The sequence below is a fragment of the Pezoporus flaviventris genome, unplaced genomic scaffold (genome assembly GCF_033815535.1).
Source record: "Pezoporus flaviventris isolate CSIRO_AGI_PZ_B2104156 unplaced genomic scaffold, CSIRO_AGI_Pfla_v1 ptg000037l, whole genome shotgun sequence".
Lineage (NCBI taxonomy): Eukaryota > Metazoa > Chordata > Aves > Psittaciformes > Psittacidae > Pezoporus > Pezoporus flaviventris.
In genome coordinates this window covers 16,021,295-16,032,166 of record NW_026892585.1, presented here as the reverse complement: position 1 = coordinate 16,032,166, position 10,872 = coordinate 16,021,295, and the positions used below count along the sequence as shown (strand labels likewise).

Sequence of the window (10,872 nt, the reverse complement as noted above, 5' to 3'; positions counted from 1 at the left end):
CACGGCTCCCCCGGCCCGCTGCCAGAAGCCTTCCGTGTCCCCAGCACCACTATCAGTACCCGCGGGTGGGTGCGCCCCACGCTTGCCTTTTAGGTGCGGGAAAACCGCCTTGAGCCGGGGATCCCGTCTCACCGAAAGGACCCCGACCCTCGCAAGCTCCTACCCAGGAAACCCAACTCCCTGTGAGTAGCGTGACCACCTCTCTCTGTGGCCTAATTCTGGGGGCTCCCAGGGAGTCTTCGGTGACTCCTTCTCTCCAGAAACTAGACGGGGCCAATGGACCCACGCTGCCCACAGGTTCCCGCAGCTACCACCCTCAAACCTCCGTGTATAAGGGATGCAGAGCAGGGCCCTACCCTTAAAATACCCCAGCTCCCTTAGGGTTGCTTTCCCTGTGCAATGGGATGAGTCTTTTGGGGGCAACAGGTGTTTCTCACAGCCTAGGGGCAGCTCTCGAGTTTGGGCAGAAGTCTGAACCGGCCCTCCCAGGCAGCGCTTCACGGGGTGAGGACTTCAGCTAAACAGGTCTGTGGAGAAGTGAGAGGGAGGAGGCAGTTACACACTGGAACACTGACGAATAAACTTGGTCTCTTCTCTGCTATCCATTTCTTTTTCGAGAAACGCAACAATTCTCCCGGTCGCCAAACGGCCTGCTTGAACTTTCGGAGACGTTTCATTCACCCTGAGTTACTTGGGACCTCGGAGCTTTTCCAGGTGCGGCTCACCAAAGCCCAAGGGAAGAGCCGGCTCTCCCAGGAGCGGAGCAGGGATGCTCTGCCGCTTCATCCCCGGCCAGGCGGGCCCCGCGCCCCTGATTCCCCGGCCCGGGGCGGGGGGGCGTGTGTAAGGCTGGGCTATGGGAGACGCAGGGCTCGGGCAATAGCAGGGCCGGTGATGTATTTATCTGTACAGATCTGGATCAGGCAGGCAGAAGCAGAAATGACAGTCCTCCTGGCAGCCGGGCTGGGTATCCCCAGGCTGAGTGGCACCGCTGTTTACGTGGTTGAAGCTGCTTCCTTAACGTTTCCTTTCTGCAGGCATCGCGCCCAGGAGCGGGAGCTTGGCCCCGCGGAGATGGGGCTGGGTGGCTCACGATGGAGAAGAGTCCGAGGTGGAGTTTGGCCATGGTGCCCCTTTACACCTCACCTGTAGCTCCGCTCTCTTCCTCAGGCAGAGGAGGATGTGCGGGAAGAGTGAAGTGTTTGATCGTTTACTGCCCACGAAGGCATTTGTTTTTCATTTTACAAACGCTTCCCTTTAAGTAATTGTTCCTGTTCAGAGCGTATACCTTTCACTGGGCTCCGCCGCGTTATAAATAATCTCGATGAAGATGCAAGGATATGACTTTCACAAGATTGAACAATTGATTAAATCTGTGACCTGCAATTGCGAATAATCTTGGAAGGCTATTTAAACAGATGAAGGCCTAAATTGTCTTGCTTGTATCTGAATTAATTTCTCATTCATCATCATTATGGAGTGATTGGTTCTATTCAGGCTTTGCAGCCTGCTGGAACGAAACTGGATTTAAATGAGACTGTAACACAATTTAAATGCTCCCCAGCTTTAACGAGGCCAATCGAGCAGCTGCAATAAATACAAATATTTTTCTAAACAGCCTTGTTTTAAATAATTACTTAATACTTTCATGTGATGTTCTTAAGTGGCAATTTCTGTCTCTGAAGTCCCAGGCACTTCTTTGCAGAGAGGGCAGCAGGGAAAATCGCTTTCCATGTTTGCTTTGTATGTATACGTTCATGCAACACACGGATGGAGGTTTTTTAAAATATGGTTTATAAATATTAGTGCAAACCCGCGCTACGGTCTTGGTCGTAGGTACACTCTATTTAACGGATTAAAAAAAAAATAAATGAATAAAATAAAAAGCAAAAAGAAGCAAAAGGTGAATTGTGATTTCGAGGCCAGAGGTTGTGATTGATTTGTTTTCTTGGCTGAAAATCCTGAGCTAGCTATCTCTTCTTCCACCTACTTAGAGAGAGAGAAAAAAGAATAAAAACTTTCCGAAGACAGGGACCAGCTCTGGCGGGGACCTGCCCAAATCGACCCTGACCCCATCTCCTGCCCGGTAGCAGCTTCCCCTACCCGTACGAGGGTCAGCCCTTCAGCGACTGCCGAGGGAGCACAGGATCTCCCCGTCTTACAAAAGGAGCAGCGGGAAGCTCTGGAGGGAGCAAGCAACAAACGAGTGCTCTGGGGTGCAAGATGCAGCAAAAGGCCGTGGTTTCCCCTCCTCCCCCTCCACTTCGCACTCATCCAGGAACTTGATGCACCTAAATGAAACCATTTGTGTTAACGAGACGCCAGCTCATCCTGACGTCGGCTTTACCCTAGGGTGACGCTATTGTAAGCGGGCCTTGGGGTGACATATGGCGGAGGGTGTTTTCAGGGGCTCAACTCGGTAGTAAAATAAAGTAGCCAGGCGAGCAGGAGCATAACAGAAAACAAAAGGATCCTTCAGATAGACAAGCTAAAAAGCTAAAGGAGCCTCATGCCTTTCTGCAGGTGCCGGCAAAACGATCTAACAACCCAACAGAAAATGTGAAATATGGAGAGCCGATTTCCTAATGATCTGAGGGCTGGAGCAAAGAACAGTGCTGGGAAAGCAGATCCAACCCAGTCTGATCATCCAACTTTAATAAAAACATAGTCTAAGACGAGGAAGTAAGCGGCGGTCTCAGCGCTATCTTACTTAATGGTACAGGGGGTGACACATAAAATACAACAAAGATGGGCTGAGTGATTTGATAGTAACGGAGCGATTTAATGCGCGAGTTACAGCGCTGCTCCCCGGGATCGTTTAGGCTTAACCCGTTCTCTAGAGCTCATCTTCTTCCTCTTTTGGTCCTTTTTTTTATTAGTAGTATTATTATTCAGTTGTTTAAAATGAGCATTATCCCAAACATATGCGGTGCAATCAGCTCGGTCACACTTACAAGAACACGCTTTAATAAGGCAATCAATCAAAGGCTAACAAGGGGGGGGGGGGTGGGAAGGCCTTTCGGAGATGAATTTGGCTGGCTGGGAAGCGGAGCCGATGCTGCACTTGGGGTACCCCGAAGACAACTCCGCACCCACTGGTGCCAAGGGGGCCGGTGTCCACCGCCGGCTCCCCCCAGGGCTCCCCCTAATTCCTCCAAGGGTCTCATCCCCTGCCAAGGCGAGGGAAACCTGCCTGACTGGTGACAGTGGCTCGGGGCCAGAAGCAGAGCCTGCTGCCGGCTGGGTCCCCGGGGTCTGCCCCCCGCAGCCGGCGATGCCCCACGCGTGCCCGGACCGGCCCCCCCGCCGGCGGCGAAGGCGTTAACAGCGCCGGCCCCACGCAGCAAAAGGAAAATTTCATTATGAAGTAATGAGTAATTCCTCCCAGTGAGATGTATTGTTATATCTTCCAGTTCAATTTAGGAGCACAGGGGCTCAATTACCTAGAAAATACAGTCAATTAAAGGCTGCTGATTGGACACGAGGACGGATCATCGATCTTGTACTTTCCAATATCGCTCCAGACACCTCATTTTCCCTCCCCTATTAACTGAAAATACTCTTGGCATTACCGCGACCCGCAGCCTATTTACCTGTCGCAGGCAATTTCTGCCCTGTGACCGAGCCACGGAGAAATTCACAGTCACCCTTTGCCGCAGCATCCTCCGAGAGCGGGCGGCGGGGAGCGGACCGGCTGCGGGCGAGCCGAGCTCCCGGGCTCTGTCTCCCCGCTGCCCGTTCTTACGTGGGGGTGTTCCCTTTCAGGGCGAAAGCGGTAAACAGCGGGTTAAGCACTCTTTTTCTGACACACACCTAGATATAGAAAATATATGTATTTGAAAAAGTATATATATTTGGTATGTGTGTGTGTGTATATGTATATATATGTATATATTGCTCTGCACCCCAGGAGATGGCATGTTGTGAAGCAGGTGTTTTGCAAAACGAAAAACCTTGGTGGCAGCAGCAGCAGCACTCCTGGCCGCATCCTGCCCTGTCATCGCGGCCCCGCAGGTGCATCTGCCCGGTCCCGGGCAGCGCAGGACTCCCCGGTTTGCGGGGCAGCGCTCAGCTGCCCCCCGGCCTCCTCAGCGCTCTTCGTCCAGGGGGTCGCCGCGGGGGGGGATCAGGCACTCGCTCCTCAGCTCCCGGCTGGTTCTTCTCCTGTCTGCTAAAAGACAAACCAAGGAGGTGAAAGGCTTGAAAAGCTCGGCTGTTGTTCGGCTCTGCCCTTGGACGCTGTTTACAATTGCTGTTTCCGGGGGGATGGGAGCGGGGAGAATCTATTTGTGAGTGTCCAAAAAGGGCCATCGGTTTCCATGTCCATGAGGACTTCTCATTTAGAAAGGGCGGAACAATCTGCCCTAAATGATTTAAAGATGGTGACTTTGGATCAGCTTTTGAAAAGCTCGAATAAACAATTTTTTTTTTTTTAATTGGAAAAATATATTCTGGCACGCCCGTGTCTCTTCCCTGCTCTCCATCCGCTACAGGAAAACGCTGCTATTCACTCCCTAGCCTAAGGACAAAAAGTCTCCGGTGTGACAATAAACCAGAGGCTCCTCAGCAATTTAACACAAAGTAGATAGCGGAGGTGTCAACACGTCTTTGTTCTGTCCAGCATTTATTTTCCTGCTTGTTGAATTGTAACTGTTAGAAACTGCACGAAGGTGAAATTTGTCTTAAGCAACACTTCTACTTTTTCCTTTAAACACGCACAATAAAAATATGTGTGATATGTTGTTAAAATGTGTCTGTTGCTATTATGGTTCGTGGTGCTGTTATTTTGTCATAGGATTTTATTCCGACATGGTAACAAAATATGGCAGTGTATTATTTAGGCTATTTAGAATTATCTATATTTATAATATAGAATGAATTAAACAATTCCAGCTTTGGAAGAAACTGCTACCCAGTCCTATATCCGCGTGGTTTAAATTTTAGTTTGACAGAAATCCAAGCAAAAGCAATGATGTTACCTCTTTCCGAAATACCTGAAAGAGGCGCGAGGGGGGTGGGCTTGTGAAAGAAATACCCCTCAAAAAGGAAGAGAGACCAGTGTGAAGGACACATACAAATGCAAAGATTAGGGGTGGGGAAGGAAATACAAAACCCAAGGCGTGAATTAAATAGCTTAGAAAATAAAAAAAAAAAAATAAGGAAGAAAGAAAAAGGAAAAAGAAAACAGAGGCAGCAAATAAAAGTCAATGAGAGAACTGAAGGCTGAAGTACAAAGGAAGGGAAATCGCCTTTGCTCCAATTTACAGACTGGTGATTGTCTGAAGGAGTTGTGCTCCCTGTCACCTAATCTCTTCCCTTGGCGGCTTGTTAGCGTTTGGCACGCGGGTTCTGCTCACTGAGCATTATACATTCGATATTCAAAACCCCTCTTTACATATACATCACTTGCTAATTTCGGCAGTGTGTGCACATTTCAGCGACTGGTAATAGGACATTGTTATTTAAAGGACAAATATCTCTGACTCGGAAAGAGTCAAGAGCTCATGTTTTTTTACCCTGCCAATTCCAGCCTGCCTCTTAAAAATAAAAGTTGCAGTGAAACATGAGACGAAATGTCGGATTTCTGCTCAAAATGAAGGAGACAAGAGAGAGTAAAGAATGCTATTAAACCACGAAAGTAATGTACAGAATGACAGTTTTTCTTAATGGTAAAGCATTGTTTTTCTCTATAGAGACAACTGGATAATACTGTTGGTTGCAATCCAGAAACCTTTTGCTTTTGCTGTTTGCTCGTTGATTTTATTTTGTGAACACTCTGGTGGGTTACATCTTTGCTTTCTTCACGCGCACAAGTCATTTCGTTATCTAGATAATGTTTCTTTCAAGTATTTCAGATTTTCCTTCTCGTAGGTTTGTGCATAAGGTTTGATGCCGTGACTCGCAGAAGCCCCAGCCCTTGGTAAGAAGTCTATCCACGGAAAAGAAAGTCCCAGCTCGTTTCTAGAGATTACCGAAGTATATTTCTTTCGGGTTGTTTTTCTTCCTTTCGCGTACCTAAAATTCTTCTCGAGGATAAATCACCAGTCATTTTTTCCCTTATTTTTTTACCTTTATTTTATTTATGTTTTTACCCTTTGAATGTAAATCCTTTTAAGACTGAACTATTTTTTTTTTAGTATCTTTTTTCCCCCGTAGGTGTCCACTTCTAGGGACAGAACACAATTAAATAAACATGGGCTGTAGGTACATAAACTGGAAGAGAAGCCCAGGAAAGGAGCGAGTTTTTAATAACCCTGAGGCGACGGTTTATCTCGTTAAAGGTACTTCTTCTCGCTGGTCCATGGAAACTGAGGTGGCTTTGCTCAGCACAGAGGGCGTGAAAGTGAGGAAAGAGTCAGTTCTGGTTGTGGCCGAACAGGTAAAGTCTGATCCGGAGGGTCTCTGCGTCAGCCCGTTAGACTGGCCGCTGTGGCAAGCCAGGCAGGAGCAGGGGTTGCCCCCGGCGCTGCTGAGTCCATGGCTTGGGGCAGGGTAGAGAGAGGGATGTCTGAAGGCGCACAGCAGTTCTGGTCTCGGGTAGGGGTGGGACAAGACCCGGAAGGTGTCCAGCGGCCTCAGGGGGGTACTGAAAGGGGTAGCGGCTGAGGCCGATGTGGCGCCGATGCCCATGGGGGAGTAGTAGGGCAGAGGCAGGTGGGATGGGAATGGGTAGGGTAAATTGCCGGTGGCCGCTGCGTGGCTCATCATGTAGGTATAAAACGCCGGGTCGGCCGGGTGAGGCCAGGTCATGGCCAGGCGCTGCCGCTTGTCCTTCATCCGGCGGTTCTGGAACCAAACCTGCGGGGAAAGGGCAGGCGAGAGCCGTCACCCACCCGCCGCCGCCCTACCGCCGGCCCCTGCCCAGGGGAGACACAGGCGGGAGCGGGGCTGCCGGCTGGCGGAGACCGGCGCCAGCTCTCGCTCCCAGAGGGAGTTGTCATCACGTACGGAAGGATCAGTTAAGCCCCTATAAATCTACAGGGAGACCCAGTGGAGCAGCCCTTCGAGGGTGCTTGTTTTCCTTTCTTCTTGCCAGGGCTTGTACTGCTGACCCCCAGCCCGGGCTCCTGGCAAACCCATCAGCTCTGCCTCCTTGCTGCCGTTTTGCAGCCAGAGCTCCCTGATATTCTAGTTATCAGTTTTATTTTTATGTGAAAATGGAGGTTTTTTTTTTTAAAAGGCAAAGCAAAACGAGATCAAATTAAGGTCTGCTGCCGGCTTCTTCTTCCCTCCCCCAAGGGCTAAGAGAGATTTGGACTGTATTGAGGGGAGGATTAAAAAAATCATCTGTTAGGGAGAAGCCGGATTAGCGGTGCTGTCTGGGATGACTCCAGGAGCTGTGTCCCCTCTCCCGCACTGCTGCTTGCTGCAAGGTGCGGGCAGGGCCAGAAAAGGGGCGGGAGGGAAAGGTGGAGGGAAGAGGGAGGGCTGTGCTGGCAAAGTGCTTTCCCGAGTTTTGCAAGGAAGTTTGGCCATATAGATTTATATCGTGCTAATTGGAAACATGTCCGAGCTGTGTGTACCTTGATGGTGGTTTCTGGCAGATTTAGAGCAGCCGCCAGTTCACATCTCCGGGGCCTGGACACGTAGTTCTCCCGGTAAAACTCCTTCTCCAGCCTGGCGATCTGCTCGCGGGTGAAGGCTGTGCGGTAGCGGCGCATCTGGTCGCTGGCGCTGCAGGCCAGTGAGCCCTGGGAGCCGCCGCTGCCTCCGCTGCCTTTCGGGTGATCCCCCCCACTGCTGGGGCTTCCGGCCAGCGCCTCGGAGCACGTCCCTGCGAGGGGAGCCAGGAGCAACGGCACATGCTCGGAGGAGGGCGGGAGAGGAGGGATGCTCGCCCCCCCGCCTCCTCAGCGAGCTCCTTTCTTCCCCCCATCTATCCCCACTCCCCTTATCTATGCCTATATGGGTGTACTGAGGATGCTGATGGAGATATCCAAGAGGGAGGGCAGGGAGAAGAGGATGCAGCAGAGGGCTGACGGGTGCTTATTCACTCTGGTAGGAAGGCTACCTTTGTGTGCGTCCCCTCGTTTGCTCGATGCCTCCACGCTCGCCTCCTGCATTGTGAAGCCGGAGGCGGCCGCCGCAGCATCCCCTGACCCTGGGCGGCTCGGAAAGGCAGGTGTACCCACTGCCCGAGCCGCACAGCTCCACGGCCCCTGCCTCCAGCCCAGACAGGGCCCGGGAGCCGAGCAGCCCACAGGCAGAGATCCTGCTCCCTTCAAGGGGAAGGTGAGGCCTCAGGGACTCTCGGCTCAGTTTCCAGGGACTCTCGGCTCAGTTTCCAAAGCTCAGGATGGGATACTTTCAACGAGCCTCTAAGGGAGGAGAGAGGACAGACGGTGCTCTCCACGCTTCCCGGCTTCCTCATGAAGTGATGGAGGAATAGGGAGGAGGGAGAAATGAGTTGCTGTCGGGGTAAGGGGGGGCTCAGCCGAGCTAGCTGGGAAGGTGGGAATGAGGGGCCTGGCCCTGGGGGCAGGGGGAAAAGGGGCCTGGCAGCTGCATTTGCTTTCAAATGCAACTCTCCCTCATTGTGCCTGAGACCAAAGGCAATTAATTCATTGGGACCATTTCCGAGCTGGCGCCACCGAGACATAGAAGTGACAAGGTAATTTGGAGCTCTCTTCATTTTTTTTTTTTTTTTTTTAACCCGACGTGCAAACAGGGACCTCTGTGCCGCACTTGGGGCAGGCATGAGTCGGCGAGCGATTTTACGGTCTTTATGGACGCTTCCGCACTCACCCGCGCACATTTCACCTTTCAAAACCACAAACAGCTCTCGGCCAGAAAGCCCGTTTGATCTTGCCCTCCTCCTCCCCCCAGCACATACAAAAAACCCCGCGGTGGGGAGGATCGGAAGGGATTTCCTGGAGAACGCACTATGCAGGCGATAGGGAAGAAGAAAAAAAAAAAAAAAAAAAAAGATGGAGGGGGAGAGTGGTTGATGATCTTGGCCAAGGGGGTCCTACGGGACAAGCTGCAGACCTGATGCATCCACGGCGGGAAGCCTGGCTCCCCTCCAGGGACTCGGGGGCTGGCCAGTGTCGTGTTCTCTGACTCCTAAACTAGCCTCCCTGTGGCAGGGAGCTAAGGAATCAGCCAGGAAAGGAGGTCCCACCATAAACACCCCGATTTCGCTGCCCCTCACTCCAGTGGTGAGGGGAAGATCCCTCCGGCAGTCCGTCCGTCTCGTCCCATCCCGTCCCCCCCCCCCCCCCGGTGCTGCCACCCGGCCCCGGCGCGGGCGGGGGGCTGGAGGCATGGGAAGGAGTTGGGTACCTTTGCTGTGCTGGTACTCGGCGCTCCCCGTGGCGCAGTCCGGGGTGCAGCTCACCTCGATTTCCTCATAGAAATCCGACTCTGTGTCCGAGCTGCTCTGGTGCCCTTTGACGGAGGGGGGCTCCGGGGCTGGAGGCTGCTGTCCGGCCGAAAGCAGGGCTGCCGCTGCCGAGCGGCTCTCCGGCACCGTCCCTGTCCCTGGCAGCACCTCCACCTCCTCTTCGTCTTCTCCTCCGCCACCTCCTCCTCCTCCTCTCTCCCGGGACGACAAGGGGCCAGGTCTGGGGCTGAGGCAGTTCCGATGGATCATCTTCTCCTGCGGCTCCGGAGCGGGGCTCCCCACTGCTTCGGACAAATTAGGCACCCTCTTGCCAACTAGAGCGCCAAGTTGTGTCCCCTCCAGAAACATCACCATCTCCTTTCTGGTTTCCATTGTGGCTTTGCTTAAGAGAGGGGGGAAAAAAGTGCAGATCTTTCCCCCCCTCCCTTCCGCTCCCGCCCCAACCTCGTACAAACCCAGCAACCCTCTCCTGGCAATGCAGAGGAGCAAGCGGTGAGATAGGGTGACCTTGTGATGCGAGCGCTACACTCTGCTGTGCTGCTCTGGGAGGGATCACCATTGCCCTCTTCTTTCTAAGCTGTCATCCTCAATGGTGCAGTCGTCATTACAGTACCACCGGTGACGCCACACATTGATTGCCAGTGGATAAATAGAAACGTCTGCCATGGGGAAGATGAAAGGAAGAGCCGGAGCGAATGGGCTAAATGCGTGATGCACCAGGTGTAGGAACCCGAGATGGAGAGGGAAGTGTGAAAAAGAGATGCATATGGAGCTGAGCTGCAAAGAGATTGTAACATGCGGAGAGAGTTCCGCAGGGGGAAGCCTTGCCTGACAATTAAATAGCCTTTTGACTGCCTTAAGCCACAACGTTGATGTAGAACTGAGGCGAAGATCCCTAGCTGCATCCTGGAAGTGAGAAGATACATACTCAAGCCTCTTCCTTGGATGCGTTATTTATTGCTGGCAATCAGCTTCCGCATAACTGCATATATAAGGCTTTAAGAATCCTTTGCAAACTTGAGTATAAGGAAAATTGCTGGTGATACTTGAATGTAGAAATAGCTTTGATTTCTTGTTCTGGTTCAATATCGGTTCCTGCTCTTATAACTGCTATTGATTTCTGTTGACTGAGATTAAAACGTTAGTTTAAATTTTGGAATCGCGGTTACATATTTGTGGTGCTTTACAACTGAAAAGATACAATTACTTCACTTTTCATAACTGTAGTTATCCTAATTATCTGCTGTTTGTTTATTACTCTTGTTTCTTCCCTCGCAATTTCCATTTGTTCTACGATTTTTGCGCTTTTAAGAGGGGTTGACGTCTCCTCCACCTTCTCCTATCTACCTAATTGTTTTGCAAAAATTATTATCTGCTTTCAGGAGGAAAAACTGCAAGAAGAAGGTCTGCCAAGAGTAATACAGGCTCCGAAAAATCCAAGTTATCAAGGCCAGAGCTTATGCTAGCTAGTGGATGTTGTTATAACAGAAATGACAAGGGCAACTATTTGGACAGCACTTCTCTGAAAA

General features: G+C 51.5%; 1 protein-coding gene across 1 annotated transcript; it reads right to left on the bottom strand.

Annotated features, from left to right (window-relative positions):
* Window positions 1-6,134: 6,134 nt before the first annotated feature.
* Window positions 6,135-10,331, bottom strand: EVX1 (even-skipped homeobox 1). Its single transcript, XM_061465061.1, has 3 exons — window positions 9,283-10,331; window positions 7,524-7,774; window positions 6,135-6,798 (listed from the first exon to the last, which is right to left on the bottom strand). Exons 1-3 carry the CDS (start codon window positions 9,713-9,715, stop codon window positions 6,268-6,270), a joined length of 1,215 nt encoding a protein of 404 aa, XP_061321045.1. The 5' UTR covers window positions 9,716-10,331; the 3' UTR covers window positions 6,135-6,267.
* Window positions 10,332-10,872: the final 541 nt, after the last annotated feature.